The 17,871-nt window shown below is 41.2% G+C and overlaps 1 protein-coding gene across 9 annotated transcripts in view; it reads right to left on the bottom strand.

Moving 5' to 3' along the window:
• Cacna1e (calcium voltage-gated channel subunit alpha1 E) overlaps positions 1-17,871 on the bottom strand; it is a 485,327-nt gene that overhangs the window by 217,977 nt on the left and 249,479 nt on the right. For all 9 annotated transcript variants that reach the window (XM_087194394.1, XM_087194393.1, XM_087194398.1 and 6 more), the window contains exon 6: positions 726-829. In XM_087194394.1, coding sequence (XP_087050520.1) covers positions 726-829 — 104 coding nt within the window. The remainder of the gene's footprint in view (positions 1-725; positions 830-17,871) is intronic.

Consider the following 17,871-nt stretch of genomic DNA (forward strand, 5'->3'; position numbering starts at 1 on the left):
AGGAAAACAGTTGGTACAACCACTGTTCAGAAAATGACATGGCTTTTGACCCAGACATTGTACTTCTAGACTTCTAGGTTAGGAAAAGGATCAGAGATTATTAATAAAGATTTAAGTAAAAGATATTTGTTGCAGTACTCTTTGTAGTTTAAAAAAATTGGAAATAACATTTTTATTTTTTATGTTGTCCAGTCATATAGATATCGTTAAGTAAATCATGACACATACAAGAATATTTAAAACCAAGAAAATAAAAAGCTTATTTCATCATACAAAACTAGATAGAAATAATAATTCCAACTATTAAAATACACAGGATAAGGAATAAAAAGATATACCAAAATGTTAATGAAAGTTATTTTTACATGATAGGACAGAGTGATTTTCAATTTCTTTTTGCTGTTTACTTTCCAAATTTTTTATAAAGATTTTTCATTATCTTTTAAATATGAAAAAAGTTAAATTTTAAAGTGAAATGCTATGCTTAATTGCTGTATCTCCACTAATTACCACTGGGGCTTCCTCTCAGGAGGAATTGTTTTGTTTTTGTCATTGTTGTTTTGTTTTATTTTTCTGTACTAGGCCTCAAATACATGGCCTTGTGCATGCTAAGAAAGTGCTCTGCCACTGAGCTACACCCAGCCTTGTTTGTCCTAAATTGTGGATCTGCTGAAGCACATCAGTAAAGTTGCTAGCAGAGCAGAAAGAAGAAAGCAAGTGCTTACTAGGAATCCCTGACACAAGCTTCAAGGGCCTTAGCACACGCACAGCCCGGAGGGTCCTCAGGTCCACGTGAGTGTTGAAGTGGGTTCCCGCAGTGGCCAGGATGCTGCAGATGAAGACACAGAAGAGCAAAGGTTACCACTGTCTGGATGCCTCGGGGAGCGGGGCTGCGGCAGGCTTGGCCTGGAAAACACACCAAGCCTATGCCAGCTGTACGTGGGTGCACCTGAGCCAGTGTGAATCACCAGTGGTGATGAGTGGAGTTAAATTTAGCCCCTGGGTTTCACTTTGCAAGGAAGGAAATCTTATCGTCATACCAGAATCCTAGTCCCAACTCGTGCACAGAACTCAAGCTTTCCAGAATCTATCTCATTCCTTATCCCTGACCTCGGCCCTTGCCAAACTCCTTCCCTTCTTTCCAGTCTACTAGGTCCTCCCATTTTTTTATATCATAGTTTTCTCAGATTCTTCTATTTCCTGTCTCCTTCAGGGAATTCTTCTGAATTAACTACAGTAAAAGAGTAATTAATTCACTCTTGTCCACCTGGATACTTACAGTTGTTACTAAACAAATCAATCACACTGATAATCATGATTGGGAATACCTCAGTGGTGACAAGTATTTTCATATTTGCCACCAACAACTTCTTGACCTGAACTGGGTTTCTTCGCTTCTGTTTTCCCACCTTCCATAGCCATATCCAGAAACACACACACACGAAGAAATGAAAATCTATTAGAATCCTATTAGATTATATATGCCAAGTACTTTGTCTTTAGGAGACTATTTATTGCACATAATCTCATGCAGATACTTTGGGGAGGCAAAGACACATACATACTTTTGAATGACATAACAGAAAACTTGTAAGAGTAAGAACCGGGTTTAGGTCATAACTCAACTTGAGGGCTGGGCAACTTGACACAAGTCACTCAACCTCTAGAAGCCTCTTTCTTCATCTACAAAAGGAAGGATAAGCTAGGTGTAATGAGGTACATCTATAATCTCAGAAATCAGGAGGCTGAGGCAGGAAGATCACCACAAATTCAAGGCCAGCCTGGCTGTAGACAGTAAGTTCAAGGCCAGCCTTAACCACAAAGTGAGACCCTGTCTCGAAAATACAAAAACAAACAAAAGAGACAGGAGTACAGTGCCCTAGTTATAGAAATAAAATGACCTAGTATTGAATATTAAGAGAATTGTACAGATTATAATGTGCACAATTCATATTGTTTCTGGCACAAAGATTTCTAATATTAATTTAATAAAATATTAATTTAAAATTTACTAGCTCTGTCTTCATTCTGTGAGACAATACTTTTTATCTCTCATAACCTCTCCAGGACTAGCTTAGCTATCCAGATCCACTGGGAAATGAGTCATTAATAAAACTGGCTTTTCTATTATACTCAAGGGTGGCAAGAATGGTTTATTTCACTTAAATGTTTTTGGTGGAACCACAGTGAACTATTATAAGTATAAAAGAAGATACTTGAAGCACCTTCAATATCTGACACGTCATCAATACTGGAAGGAGAACTGTATGACAGATTTATGCACTGTGACTCTAGGTAGCAGATGCAGGACCAACAGGTACCAATAATGCAGATGCAGAACAAGATAATCTAACAATGACTGGGAACAAGCAGTGTGACCACCAACATAGCAATATGCAAAAATAGGCTACAGAGTCATCATTAGGAAGTAAAGAAGGGGCCCACATTGGATTAAAAATTATTTCAATAGCCAGTGGAGATATTTTTTCAACTTTAAGACTCTATAATTCTATGTACATACTACTTCAAAATAAGAAACAAAAACCAACCAAACAAACAAATACCTTGCACTCATAAAGAACTTCTGGAGCTGCACAAGCTTTCCAAGTCTTTTCCACCTCTCCAGCCCTAAACTCTCACATCATCATCTGAAAGGAATGACTTAGAGGCTCAGATCTGTGGCACTGCTTTGTCTCCATCTTCCAAGATCAAAGAAAGAAGTTGAGTTGAGAGGTAAAAATTTCTAATAAGCATGAAAAAACTAAAAGAGAAACAAGGAAGAAAAACATAGAAATAGAACTTAAAAATAGAACAAAAGTTTTATGTTTTTTAAATAAAGGAAACAGAAGAGAGTTCAAAGAAGACAAAACTCAAGGATAGGGGTAGTGGTAAAGAACCACTGGAAAATGGGGTCATTGTTCTGCTTCCTCACCTAGTGAAGACAAGATTCCCAGCACTGAATCTTCTCTGCTGCCCAGGTGCAAGACTTTCCTTTCACTGTGTCTTAAAACACAGCATGCAGAATCTGCCCTGAACAGAAACTAGAGTTCTGTTTCCTAGGATACCCAGACACACACGAGATGTTCTTTTCTATTATACAAAGAGCTGTTGGAAATGAAAATTTCCTCTCCAACCTTGAGTTTAACAGCTATGTTTCAGAACATGGAGGTAGAGGCAGAAGGATGGAATTAAAAGGCAAAGAAGACTCAAAGGTAGGGATAAAGAAAAACAAGGTAGCAGAAAAAGAGAATAAGATGATAGGAGAGGGGGCAGTAAAAATGCAGAGATGCAGACAAGAAAGGAAATAAGAAGAAATAAAACTGGTGTGGAAGTAAATGTCACAGAAATGGGAATGTTCCCATGGGAAAGAGGAAAAACATCAAGCTAATTTCAAAGAGAGAAGCAAAAATACCATATGTGTGGCAGCAGCCTCATATAGCCAGCTGTGACAAGTGTCCACGCTCCTGCCACCAGGTGAAGCCCTCGTCTTAACCTACCTGCCCCTCAAACTCTCCCAAGATCAATCCAACTGCAACCAGGATTATGCATCCTGTGGCCTTGTACTTTCTCCTCCTTTAGAATTTTATTTTCTGTAGTGCAGGAGAGCTATGCTCTGGGCCTTTGATAGATGCCTATCAACCATTAGCTGCTTCCTGACTCCCACTGTTCATAAAGTCCTTGAGGGCAATGGACTTGCAGAGGAACAATGGGACTCTCAGATGAAGAAGATAATGCAATTAAGGAAGAGCCCACTGCTGGGTGCTTCTGTAAATTCTGTGCCCATCTCCATAATTGGCTTTACTGTGTCCTACAGAAGTTTTGCTTTCTCATCTGTTTCTCTCACTAGATCCGAAACACCTCACATGGAAACCTGTCTGTTACTTTTCCATCACAATGACAAAATATCTGAGGTAATCAACTTATAAGAAAGAAAGATTTATTTTGGGTCACTGTTTCAGAGATTTCAGTCCAGGGTCACTTGGCTACCATTGTTTTTGAGCTTGGGATAAGGCAGAACATCATGGTAGAAGTGTGTGGCAGAGGACATGGCTAACCTCATGGTGCCTGGGAAGCAAAAAGAGAGAGAGGAGTTGGGATCCAAATATCCCCTTCAAGGTCACATCCCAGTGACTTAACTTCCTTCCATCAGATCCTACCTCCCAAACGTTTTACCACATTCCAACAGCACTACAGACTGGCAACCAAGCATTTAACCAAGCCTTTGGGAAACATTTAAGATCCAAACCATAATACTGTCATATTCATCTTTATATTCTCCAAACCCAGCTCCATGTCTGGCAAGTAAGAGATGCTTAATAAATAGTTGAGGGATTGAACTTGAACCGTACTGATAAAATTAATAAATGATTGGGCCAGGGATTTAGCTCAGAGGTGCCTGTGCCTGCCTTGCAAGTGCAAGGTCCCAAGTTCAATCCCCAGTACAAATAAATAAATAAATAAATAAATAAATAAAAGCAGAGATCCAAAGGAGAGAGACTCCACAGAAATCCTAACTTACTACTGAGAATAAGGTAGCAAAGCTGGGATGCTAATCACACCTACATATGTGCTATAGCTTGTGTTTAGATGTTCCCCCAAAGCCTCATGGAAATGACATGGGACTATTTTGGAGCTGGCTGAATCTAGAATGCATGATTGATTCATGGTGGGGCTAGGCCTGAGGGTACTAGGATTAAGGCCATGAGTGTTACCCACCCTAAGTAGTCTGAATGAGATAAAAGGGGCAGAAAGACACTCTTAAGGTCCCTTGTTGGCTTTTGCTACATTGTGGGTGCCATGAACTGTTTCTCCTCTGCAATATCCTTCTTGCTTCTGGTTTTTTTTTTTTGGTACCAGGGATTGAACTTGGGACCTTGTGCTTGCGAGGCAGGCACCAGAGCCACTGAGCTAATTCCCCGGCCCTTTCTTGATTCTTTTGTTGCTTTTGCTGCTTCTGCTGCCATGAACTGTGCCCCTCTGCCATCCTGTCTTGGACCCAGCCAATTATGGACTGAAATATCTACAAACTGTGAGCTAAATAAACCCTTTCCCCTCTAACTCTGGCTGTCGGGTTTTTTGTCAGGAATAAGAAAAGTAACTAACACAACATGTTTATAGAGCATATAGAAACATATGGAGAATCGATCCGCATTTATAATCTAATAAGGATCTTCTACTACACTTGTAAGACTTCTGCTCCCAACCAAATCCCACAGGACAAGATCTGCCCAATCCTCAGTAGGATTCTTAGAGAAAGAAGGAGAGAAAGGACCAAAATTCAAAAGTTAAGAGATTTAACTTCCAGTTAAACCTAAATATTAAAGTATAGACAACTCACCAAAACTATACCAGGCCCAAAGCAGCCTCCTAGGGGATAAGTGAACAATAGGAAATAGCCCTTGACAATCTAATGGAAATAGACATATAAAATAAATAATTACAATACATCATGAAGCATCATAACAGAAGTACTGAGCTGCTTTTCCCCCAAAGCAGAGGACAGCTGGAAACCAAATTCACTCTGACCACACCCACACAGACAGCAAGTCAACCACACAGTCAAGCTCCATAACCATTTCCTGATGACTGTCATGGCTCAGCCCTATCTCTAATGTTTTTGCATTCAGTCATCAGCAGGTAAGAAGATGACACAATTTCGATGATGTGGCACAAGCCCTTTCAGTCGTGACCACCACTGCCACGGCACAACAGAACAGAGGATGGGAGTGATGTGCTAAACAATTGAAGCCCAATCATCTTTCTTTAAGTCCGCTACTCAAGAGATTCTCCAGTGCTGCATTCCTTTTGATATCGGCTGCTTTCATACCTCTTGTCCATCCGTGTCTCAGGGTCTTGTCACAGGTGTGATCCACTGTTTACTTCCATGCCCCAAAATGCCTTGAGGGAGTGGGCTTAGGTTTAGGATTGCCAGATAAAATACGGCTTTTCCAGTTAAAATTGAATTTCAGATAAATAACAATGTTGAGAGCCATTCTATATAATTTTGGGGGAAAATCATTTCATAGTTAAACGATGATTATGACTGTCTAAGGCCCAGTGTCTTCTTGCCCATGAGCTGGCTATGGCATGCAGAAAGAGAATTCCATTTTGCCTCCAGTCACAAGTTGAGGTCTCAATGGTCCCATGATACTGTGATACTGTGACACTCAAGGGCAAGATTACATCAGCTGAAGACGTTTTACATGAGAACCAAGTAGTAATAAAAAAGAGAGCAAGAGAAAGATTTCACTTGGAGGAAGGACAGATTCCTTATTAGCCTGCTAGCTCGTCCTACATATTATTGTAAGACTGATTTGCTCATCTCCCCATCCTCATCAACATAAGACTCTCATCAACATAAGATCCTCATCAACCTAAGATCCTCATCAACATAGGATTACTGCTGCCCTCCAAGTCACCCATACTCCCTCCGATTATTGTGTGCACCCAATAAATAGTGGCAAGCTTAGAGTGTCTTTGTCTTTGCCCACTCTGAGGCACTGACCTCCCAGTCCCTCATGTACTATGAAATTATATCTCTATTGTATTTCTTTCTTTTGTTCTCACTGCCCCTCTTTCTAGGCAGATCTGAGGATTGATTGGCCTCCAACACAACAAATAATTTTTTAGTGCAATGTTTATATAATGCGTGGTATTTTTACCATTTGTGCAAAATCTGAAATTCAAATTCTACTGGGCCTCTTGTATTTTTATTTGCTAAGTGTGGCAGCTATGCTAAAGTGGTACTGTATTATGGATTCATATATCCCCAGAAGCCCAAGTGTTAAAAGTGTGATCCCCACCTTATGGCACTACTGGGAGGTGGTAAAATCTTCAAGAGATGAAGCCTAGTAGGAGGTCTTAGGTCATTAGGGGTGATCTCTTAAAGGGGTTGTGAGACCTTGGTTTCTATTCTCTTTTTTTCACTTTTCATACACCATGAGGTGAGCAGCTTGCTTTACCACATGGTCCCACCATGATATACTTCCTTGCCACAGGTCCAATAGCAATAGGACCAACTGACCATATACTGAAACTTCCAAAACTGTGAGTAAAAATAAACCTTTCCTTTTGTAAAAGTTGATTATGTCAGCTATCTTGTAACAGAAAGCTGACTAACACAAATGGTGATCAGAAATTACCACAAAAAAGCTGCTTCTTATTTTATGCTCTGGGCTGTAAACAAATTTGCAAATATTCTTCTGAGAAAAGACACAAGCCAGAGGTCTTTTAGTACTAGCCTTGGATTGCCTCCTGAGCTCCAGAAATTACCTGTTTACCTCCACCCATATAAATACCCAGGGAGAACTGCATTAGCTTTTGGAAGGCAAGCTGTTCATTAGCATCTGTGAGAAAAGGCTGATTAACACTAGTAAAGGGTGTTAGGTGTTTAACCAGCCCATATATAATGAGGAGACCAGGAGGAGGCAGGAAGGGATCTAATTCAAATTAGATTCCTAGCAGAGTTCAGTCAGAATGTCACTCTCATGGGTAGCCCATATACTGAGTAGCGATGTTCACACATAAGCATTCTACCTATGACCATTCCCTCCATTTCTCTTATCACTTTACCTCTAGTGAGACACCAGTGTCTGTCATGCCTTCCTCTAATGTCTCTTGGATTCACCTCTTGCTTTCTAGCCTCCCTCCTGCCTGAACCACCTTGCCTTTTCTACCCTGCCTAAACAAGATGATTCAGACTCGGGGGCACAGATGAAATTCTACCTCCATGTTGGCAAGTCTACAATTCAAAGATATTTGAATTAAGGTCCTGAGAAAAGGGGTAAAGTACATGCTCTTCTAAGAAACTGACTAGTTTCAAATTCCAGTTCCATCACTGTACTAGTTGCCAGGCTTATGCAACTTGTTAGGTATTTCGCAGCTCCCACAAAAGCAAGCTCCCCCCTCCCTCTTCCCACTGCTGTCCTCCCATAACGGTGAACAGGGAACTTTGCATAACTAAGACGTGACCCCTCCTAGTCTGCCTGGTTAGGGACTTTCTGCCCCACCAGTTTCGTGACCAGATGCTCCCGTAAGATAGGGACTTCTTGAAACTTGTTGCTACATACCCCCACCAACAGACTACATGCTCTCCCACCTGCAAAACCCCACATAAGCCTCCAGCTCAGCTCATGCTGCTGCCGGTCTCCATCTTGTGAGTCAGCCCGGCAGGCTGCAGACTGCCGCCCCAATAAAGCTTGCTGCTTGAACATTCGTGTGCTCCTCCTTTTGGCGACCCTTTCACAACTGTCACTCTAAGCTACAGTTTTCTTATCTGTAAAATGGAGTTCGTGCCTTCCTAAAAAGGATTGGTGTAAGGATTAAAAAGGACAATGCATATAAAATTCATCACATAGTGCCGATTTACCACATAGATTTCTGGTCATAAGCAACAGAAACTTAACAGTTTCTCTACAGTTAAGCTCCCTTAAACTGTGAACTACCTCTTCCCCTACAAAAAAAGGTACAAAGTATACTGACAAGATATCAGGAGCTCACAGAATTGAAGTGATATTGAAATACTAGGATGGGAAAAGGAGAAAGCAGGAACCTTGGTGTGGCAGGAACAGCCAGGTGCTAATACTGGTACCTATGACTCTAGCAAACAGAACTTCACACATGAGAATAGGAACTTAAGATGGAGACATTATTCTGACTTACACAGGTAGGCTCTAAATACAATCATAAATGTCCTTATAAGAGAAGACAGGAAGATTTAATTAGAGAAAAGACCACAATGTGAGGACTGAAACAAGATACTACCCATGATGTTGGTTCTGAAGATGAAGAAAGGGTCCAAGAGCCAAAGAAGACAAGAAATGTAGCTGCAGACCCTGAGAAAGATGAAGAAATGAATTCTCTCCTTAAGTCACAAGTCCTGTTGAACTCAAGCTGACTGCACTGGGACAGCTCCCCACCACCTCCAAGCAAGATCCTCTACCAAGAGCACACACAAAGGAGACACCAGGGGTCATCCAGTTTCCTGGGTGAGGAAGAGCTCAAAACAAAAACAATGTCTACTACAGTCTGGCTTAAAAAAAACACTTGATACATAGATGCTGCAGAGGAAGAAGAGAAAGAATATACCAGTTTCTCATCTATGAAACGATGAAGCTGGTTCTAAGACTGTGAGCCAAAGCCAGCCCAGGTAGTGTCACAGTCCTGCAGCTCGTACCCCTCTCTCCTTCCTCTTAACATCCAGAGAGCTTCTCAATGCAACAGCCATATGTGGTTTTCATATCTTAAAGTAGAAGTCAGATAATTAATGATAGTTAGGTCTTCATAACTCCTCAATGGCAGGAATTGCCTTCACATTTCCATCAGGCAAGAGCAATGCCCCCAAACGCTCTCATTTCAGGATAAATAGATGCTCCCATTGGAGTACTACCATTGGAGCAGATTGTCTGTTTATCCATAAATGCATCTGTGGAGCTTGAATGGGCCCATGGCACCTATATGGTGGGAGACTAACCAAGGGTGCTTTAACCACATGTGTAAATCACTAAAATGTATCCAACATCCACTGAATTACATATAATGTTTTACTGTCTATTTTCTGAAAATATTATTATTATTTTTTAAATTCTTTTATTGGTACATTGTAGGCATACAACACAATTACATTTCTCATCGGGAATTGTACCTTTACATAATGCATCTTGGCTCTTATTTTTTCCCCATTCCTAGCCCTCCCTTCATGCCCTCCACCCTTCTCTATTTACAAAGACTTTATTTCCATTTTTTCCATTTCTCATCATTTTTCCTTTCCCTTCTTTCCTTTCCCCTGCCCCTCCCACTACCCCTACCCCTTTGGACCTTTTCTTCCTATTTTACATTATCGATTATTCATTCCAATCATTGGTACATTTTAGGTATACAATATAATGACATTCATCATTGGAAATTTGCACCTTTACATAGTCTCTCTTGGTTCTTATTTTTCACCCTTGCCCAGCCCTCCCTTCAACCCCTCCAATCTTCGCTATTACAAAGATTTTGTTCCTAGTTTTCCATTTTCTCATATTAATCCCATTCCTTTCTATCCTTTCCTCTAGCCCTCCCACTTCCTTCCCCTTTGCCCCTTTTCTTCCTATTTCACATTACCTATTATACATTTAGTTCTTATTTACACTTTCAGTTTTCACACCAGAGAAACTATTCAGTATTTATACATGTGCGTCCTATTTATTTCAGTTAAGAGTATCGCCTCAATGTGCATCCATTTAGTAATAAATGTCTCTAATTTCTCATTTATTATGGCTGAGTAGTACTCCATTTTATAAAAAAAACACATTTTCTTTATCCAGTCTCCAGTTGATGGGCATTTGGGCTGTTTCCAAGTTTTAGCTATTACAAACTGTGCTGGTATGAACATGGGTGCACATATATCACTGTGGTATGATTCTTTTAATTCTTTGGGGAAGATCCCTAGCAGTGGAATAGGGGGGTCAAATGGGACTTCCAGTCCTAGTTCTTTGAGGTATCTCCATACTGATTTCCACAGTGGTTGCACCAGTCTACACTCCCACCAGCAGTGGAGCAGGGTTCCTCTTTCCCCACAGCCCTGCCAGCATTGGTTATTGGTTGATTTCATGACAGCAGCCATTCTTTCTGAAGTGAGGTGGAATCTCAGCTTTGTTTTCATTTGCATCTCTCAAATGACCAGTGATGTTGAACATTTTTTCATGTATTTATTTGCTATTTCTACTTCTTTGTGTGAGAAATATCTGTTCATTTCAGATGCCCATTTTTGGATTGGGTCTTTAAATTTGGGAGGTCTGATCTTTTTAAGTTCTTTATAGACTCGAGATAGTAGACTTTTGTCTGAGGAAGAGCAGGTGAAGATTTTTTCCCACATTGTGGGTTGTCTCTTCACACTGCTGGTGGTTTCTCTTGCTGTGCAGAAGCTTTTCAATAAGAAGAGATCCCATTTATTGATTGTTTGTGCTAGTTCACGGACAACTGAGGTTTTGTTCATAAAATCTTGAAAATATTATTTTAAAAATAATTTTAAAATTAATAAATTTTTTAAATTAAAATAATTTAAAAATAATTTTTAAAAATATCGAAAGTATCATTTGATCTGGGAATCACTTTCTGGAGACTTTACTTCATTTTCCAAAAAACACAGCTTGACCCAAAGGCCAGAATGTATTTGAGGAGGTGAATAAGACTGGGAAAGGGAAAAGCAGATATCAGTCCAGCCTAATTTCCACTCTCTGTAAGCAGTTCCTCTTCCTCCTCACCACTTATTCTTGGGCTTTCAGTGCCTTCAGTTCAGCTCCACACCAGAGCCCAGGACCCACTCTAAAACTGCTGAATATTTCTGAAGAGTATGCACTGGTGTTACAACAGAGAACAAGATGAAGAGAGCTGTTGTCCTCATAAAACTTGATGCAGGAGATAGATATTAAATAGATCACAGTTACAGTCTGGGAAGGAAGAGTCAAAGGTAAGCGTTGAGTAGGCCAGGGGAAAAGATGGGAAAACCATCCCTGTGCAGGAAGAAGTGTGCACAGAAGGCTCAGTGGCAGAGAGGAAACCAGCATGCTGGAAAATCTGGTGCAGCTGGAAACTTGTAAGCCTGGGGAATGGAGAGTGAAGAGTCTAGAGAACTGGGAAAATATCCCAAGGAAGACTTTATAGAAAACATTAGTTAACCACACTGCTACTCTGAGCTCAAAAGAATTTCTTTGATTGAACCACTGGTCTCTCACCTCTCCAACTCCAATCCCAATTGCTACACCATGTGTTGATCTTTGTCTCTGTACTTGATTAATGTCATGTTCTACCCCCATGGGCCCTCTGGGGACTGATGCTTCTGCCTGCCTCTTCTAAATGATGTTGCCAGATAAGAGAGCCATCCTGGGGTCATGCATGCTTCAGAGGTCAGTCTCTCTACACACCAATGTAAGTCTAAGCAAATCACCCAGTGTGCTAAGTAGTGACTGATGTAGGAATGGGCAGATGATGGAACTCAACATTTATGTGTCTCAGTTAATTTATGGCCAAACTGGAGCACAGATTTTCTTCCTTCTTCTATTTCTTTGTCTGTTCCAGAGACAAAAAAAATGACAGTCAGGAAGCCCTAATATTTCTTGGGAGGATTTGAATAGCAAGTAGGGTCAATTTGCCCTTTCCAGTTAGGAAGAGCTGTGCCACTTCTGGGAGGAAACAAGAGCCTCTGTAACAAAACTAAGGCAACCACTTCAGGAATTTACCATGGGGGTCCCAATTAAATTTCAGAGGAATCTTAATAAGTAGTCTCAAAATAGGACTTTTGAGGAGAAGAAAAATTGTGGCCTAAAGTCTTCCCTTTTCTTTCCCACCAAAAGAGATTCCCATCAAATAATGTAAAATCAAGGAGAAGTTGTACCAACATTTGGGGACAAATAATTCTTAGTTGTGGGGAGCTGTCTTATGCATGGTAGTATATTTAGCAGCATCCCTGGCCTCTAACCACAAGATGCCAATAACAACCCCCTCCTTCCACCACTCTCCTACCAGCTGCAACAAAATGTCTCCAGACATTGTCCGATATCCTCTGCACGGCAAAAAATCACCCCTCATAGAGAGTGGCTATGGAGGCCCTCCATAACTTCTCAAATAGTGTCTCCTTCACACTGAACAATGCTAAATAGTTGAGGAAAGGACTGGCATGTATTTTACAATTAGTTCCTACCCACACTGGGAGAAGATATGCATGCACAGTCCCTCACAGGCAAAAACAAGAGGCTGCCAACATGACCCCAGACACAGGTCATAATTCTGAGGGTGTTATGGCTTGTGTTTGGCTGTCCCCTCAGAGCCCATGTGGATGAGGTGAGGCTTTCTTTTTCAGAGGTGGCTGAATCTGGAATGTGTGATGCTGGGATTAAGGGCGTGTGATTACTAAACCACTACCTGTGAGTAATTGGTTTGGCACCGCCCTAATCCCTGTAGTCTTTTTGGGATAAAAGGGGCAGAAAGCCAATGTTTAAATCCCTTGTTGTCCGCCATGAACTGTTGCTACTCTGCCACCCTGCCTTGGAGCCAACAGATTATGGACTGAAACCTCTACAAACTGTGAGCCAAATAAACTCTTTCCCCTTTTACTTTGGGTGTTGGGTATTTTGTCTTAGCAATGAAAGAAAAGTAACTAACACAGAGGAACGGCGGACATTAACACAAATGTCCTACTAGTATAGGGCACATCAAGCTAGACCCCAACATGTCTCCCAGGGAAGCCTTAATCCAAATAACAGCTCCCCCAAATTATGCCAGATGAAGAACACAGGAATGAACAAAGAAAGGTTTTATTTCCTTAACCTCAGCATAACAGAAAGGGGTAAAGTTCCTAGCAATGGTCCTGGGTTCTTTCTCTTTTCTGCCCAAGTGCTAAATTTATTCCCTCAGATGTAGCAAGGAGAAATCCCAAGCGATGGGGAGAAACCCTGTTCTTGTCATTCAAACCCAGGTGATGACAACAAAGAGAGGAAAAAAACTACCTTGTAGTTTCACAGTTACATAGCCCTGTCACATACAGGTAGCACTATCCTCACTGTATAGGTTTTAGAATTAAGGCTCAGAGAGAGAAACCGGCTAGCTCAAGGTCACTGAAAGAGTAAATGGCCAAACTGAGACTCAAACCCAGAAATTTAGATTCCAACATTGAAGTGCTTCTGGTAGCTACAAAAGATAATGGCTAATAGTCAGAAATATATCCCAAAGGCACATATACTTGACAAATGCTCTCCAGGATGACCACAGAGCTGCCCCTCTGCAGAGCCTTATGGTCCTATGATTGCAGTGATCATATGAATGTTACCAAAACTGTGCTTCTGAGAGTTGGCACAGAAGGAGAATTGCTGGAGAGGGAAATCCTGCATTATAAGAACTCGCTAACATAAATACATGTTCTTTGAGTTGTTTTTCTAGTAGTGGTGAGGGATTTTTGTTGATCCTCTGCCCACACACTTTTTCTTACCAGGTCCCCCTCAGGACCAAGAACAAGTAGTTGTGAGATGGCTTGCCAGGAATAGAGCAGAATCTAGCTAATAATCCACATGGGAGCTGAGTCCCCAACACTGGTCTTGCTAGGAGAATGTGCCAATAGGCTTCAGTGTCACACTCCAGAGAGTGGCTATGAAACCCACCCTGCCCGTGCAGAGTGGCCACCTACTGCTCCTATTGCCACTACCCCCATATCTGCCAGCAGCACTACATCTCTGTGGACCTTGCCCCAACTGCAATGTTCTCAGGTGGTTCTGCTGGCTACAGTAAACAGGTTCCAGGCAGGAAGTCCTTTTCTCTATCTGTTTGAGTTAAGGAATTAGTGTTTGGAGTTAATCTCTTCTAAAGCAGCGAAGCCATAGATAAAAGCACTGTTGTTATCCATGTTCTCTCTCACAGAAGTGGGCAGGCTGTAGTGAAAAAGAACACAACTGACCCTCAGATAGGTGAGAGGGTTTGAGAGTGGGGAGGAATTCTGTTGGAGCTGGAGCTGCAGCCCTGTTCCTCCTGTTCTTGAGGCTCAATATTTCCTGATCTTGCAGTGCACTGGTTCTGTGAGATATCCCCTCCTGGAAAAAAGCCTTGGCTGTTTAAACTAGAACAAGTTAGGTTTCTGTCACTCATAAAACTACCTCTTCTGTCCAAATAATATCATCTGGAAAAGAAACCAAAGTGGAAGTAGATATAACTGGCTTAGCCAGACCAACAAGAGCCAAGAGAGCTGCAAGGTAAAGAAGGAAACCCCAGAACACTGACCCTGGTGTAGAGCCAGTATACCAATTAGAGAACGTAAAAGCTTGTCTTCATGATGTCCCCTTAGCAAGTGACTTAATTGAGTTACTGAAACAATGCTCCCTTCTAACTTCTTCAAGACTAAAAAATTAGAAGATAAATCTATAATTGTAGGTTTGATGAAGAGGCAGCCATAAAGTTGTTATAAAATATCAAATATCTGTAGAGCCCCTAAATGAACTAGAGCTATTTGTCAGAGAAAACAAAATTATGTCTACTTTTTAAAGTTATTAAACCAAAATTCACTCTAGTACTTCTGAGTCATACCACATCCCATACCACCTATTTGAAGTATAATAGAAATCAAACAATTTTAATAAAGAATTATATGTTCATATATATAGGAACAGTTTGTTACCTTAATCTATTTGATAGTGATATGCAATCATAAAATAAGTGGTTTTAATTATACCTTCATTGTGTGTAAATAAAATCCTGCATTTCTTGGAGGAACCAAGCAATCACTCCCACAACAGGAGAACTAAGTGGCCTGGCCATTTTCTCAGAGAGGACTTTTTAAAAAGCACCTTTGTATTTATGAGGAATGATACAATACATTTATTAATAATGGAGTCTAGATGAAGAGATTGCTGCCCCTTACAGAAGTGCTCACACCCAGTCTCCAACTTTAACTGAATAGCAGTGATCTTTCATTTCAGTTCTGAAGTTATTTTTACCTTGCTCACTATGCAAATTAGCCCATGGCCTCTGATCATGAAAGAAGCCAGGCTGGGACCAAGTTAATATTTTATGAAAATACTGTGAACAGCCAATCCTATTACTGAACTTCACATACTCTGTAACTGATCCTCTATAGACACAGCCATGGAATCAGTGATTCTGGAAATATACCAGAGAGAAACTATAAAGTACTTCCTCCTTTAAGTAAATAAAATATTTTAAGATAGAGGGAGAGATATTGCAGTATAATGTTGTAGTTGTTCTATATCACTTTTAGTTATTGTTGTTCATTTGTTATTATGCCTAATTTATGAATTAAACTTCATCATTGGTATGTATATATAGGAAAAAACATAGTATATAACAAGTTTCATATTCTGTGGTTTCAAACAGCCACTAAAGGTCTTGGAATATATTCCCCATAGATAAGGGAGGGCTACTGTATTTCTTTATGTTTATCTGTATTTTCCATTAAAATATATTCTATTGTCAGAATAACTACACTTTTTGAAAGCAAGGTTGTTTGCAGTATCTTCCTAACTTTGTGCAGTTGGTGACCTGAATAGCAACTCATTGCTCTTCCCAAAGGCCAATCTGCATAGCCTGTGAGGATTTTCCATCTGTAACAAGAGCCACACTACATGTTCTCAGTGCTAAATTTCAAATATGACTAAAAGTCAACAAGCACACAAAAAAGTCTCTAATAATCACTGGCCCTTACTTAAAACAATTAAAATCTTCTAGTACCAAGGTGGACTGAAGGCTCCTCAAAGCAGCAGATAGCATCTTTCCCTGTGTGGCAGAGGATCCTTCGTCTGCTGTTTGGATCCCATCCCCTCCACAGTTCAGTGCTGAGCACCACCCTCCCCGTCTGTCTGTTTCTTCAACTCCATTGTATCTATTGATACAGCTCTTCCCTGCATCTCAAAGTGTCTGTTTCCACCATCTTCACTGCACAGCACTGACCAGCCTCTGGACCTGGTACCTACTTGCACCCTCTGCCTCCTCAGCCTCCTGCCCTCTGGCTTCTGTTCTTACCCCTCTATGAAAATGACTCTCATTAAAGGTCATCAGTGGCCTCAAGGTCTGAAAATCCAACATGCACTTGTTGGTATTAATATTGAAATACAGGCAGAGGATCCCTAATCTGAAAATCTGAAATCCAAAATGCTTGAAAAATCTGAAAATTTTGAACACCAACATGAGGTCTAGAAGCGGAAAATTCTACACTTGATCTTGTGTAATCAGTGACAGTCAAAATACAGGCACACTAAAACAACTGTATAAAATTATCTTCAGGCTATACGCATAAGGTATATATATGAAAGATAAAAGAACTCCATCTTATCCCCAAGATAACCTGTAATGTATATATGCAAATATTCTAATATCTGGGGAAAAAAATCTAAAACTCCTCTAGTTCCAAGCAGAAGTCTGACCAGGACTGAGTTTAAAAGTGGGTCTGCCTAATACAGCTTCGTGACTCTGACTATGGCCACAGCAAGCCCAGAGGATGTGTCCTACTGGAACCCTTCTCACCCCTTTAATGTATCCTGAGTCCTTTGTCCACAAAGTGCGCCTGAGCCAGCTGTGCCCTCTCCTGGAGCGTGGGGGGCCACAGAGAGTAACATGAGCAAAGCTATGCTTTAGGAAGGTCGCCGGCAGTGGTTCTGAGGTGGACAGGAAGGAGAGACACATGGCCAAGGGACCAAAGCCAGGAGGAGATCCTCCCCTAAGGGGGCAAGGTCTGAACTTGGACAGCAAGCTGTGCCTTCCAGAAGCTGGCACCCAGGGGCTCAGGGAGAGCAGTGGGAATACTGAGCCCACCACTCCCTGAGATGACACCCAAACACCCTGTCAAGCCTTACCTAAGCCCCTTCTCTTGGTGCCAAGGGAGTCACAGCTCTACTTCTGTTCTTACTCCATGTGGCGTGATGTTTGTGCCTCCTGATCTCACCTTCCCTGACATATTTAAAAGAAAAGAAATGGGAAATTGTGCTAAAAATTCTGTATGAACTCTAAGTCTGTGAAGTAGCAAATTATCCCTAGTTCTCCCTCCAAACCTGTGTTTTACACTTCTTTGTAGCAACAGCCGCTGCCACTGTGCCAAACATGCTTTGGTCTTCACTCTAGTTATTAGCCACCTGAGCCCTGCAGAACTGGAAACTTTAGTATTTCATTACCTCAACACGACCATAGTGCCCCTGCCCCAACTTCTTCTCATGAGCCCTAACACGTGGCCTGAGCCAGACACTTTCCAAGCAAATGCAATATAGGAAGCAGATCCTCAGTTTAGGGTGAGCCTTGTTGCGGGGAAGCAGGTCCTAACTGTGGGAAAGAGGGCAACCACAGATGGTGCCCAGAAGTGTTCTCTAGGGGTGAGCTGTCCAGAGATATGAACTAGCC

The sequence above is a fragment of the Heterocephalus glaber genome, unplaced genomic scaffold (assembly GCF_053883595.1).
Source record: "Heterocephalus glaber isolate CG9 unplaced genomic scaffold, H.glaber_assembly_v1.0 deba00001600, whole genome shotgun sequence".
NCBI classification, from domain to species: domain Eukaryota; kingdom Metazoa; phylum Chordata; class Mammalia; order Rodentia; family Bathyergidae; genus Heterocephalus; species Heterocephalus glaber.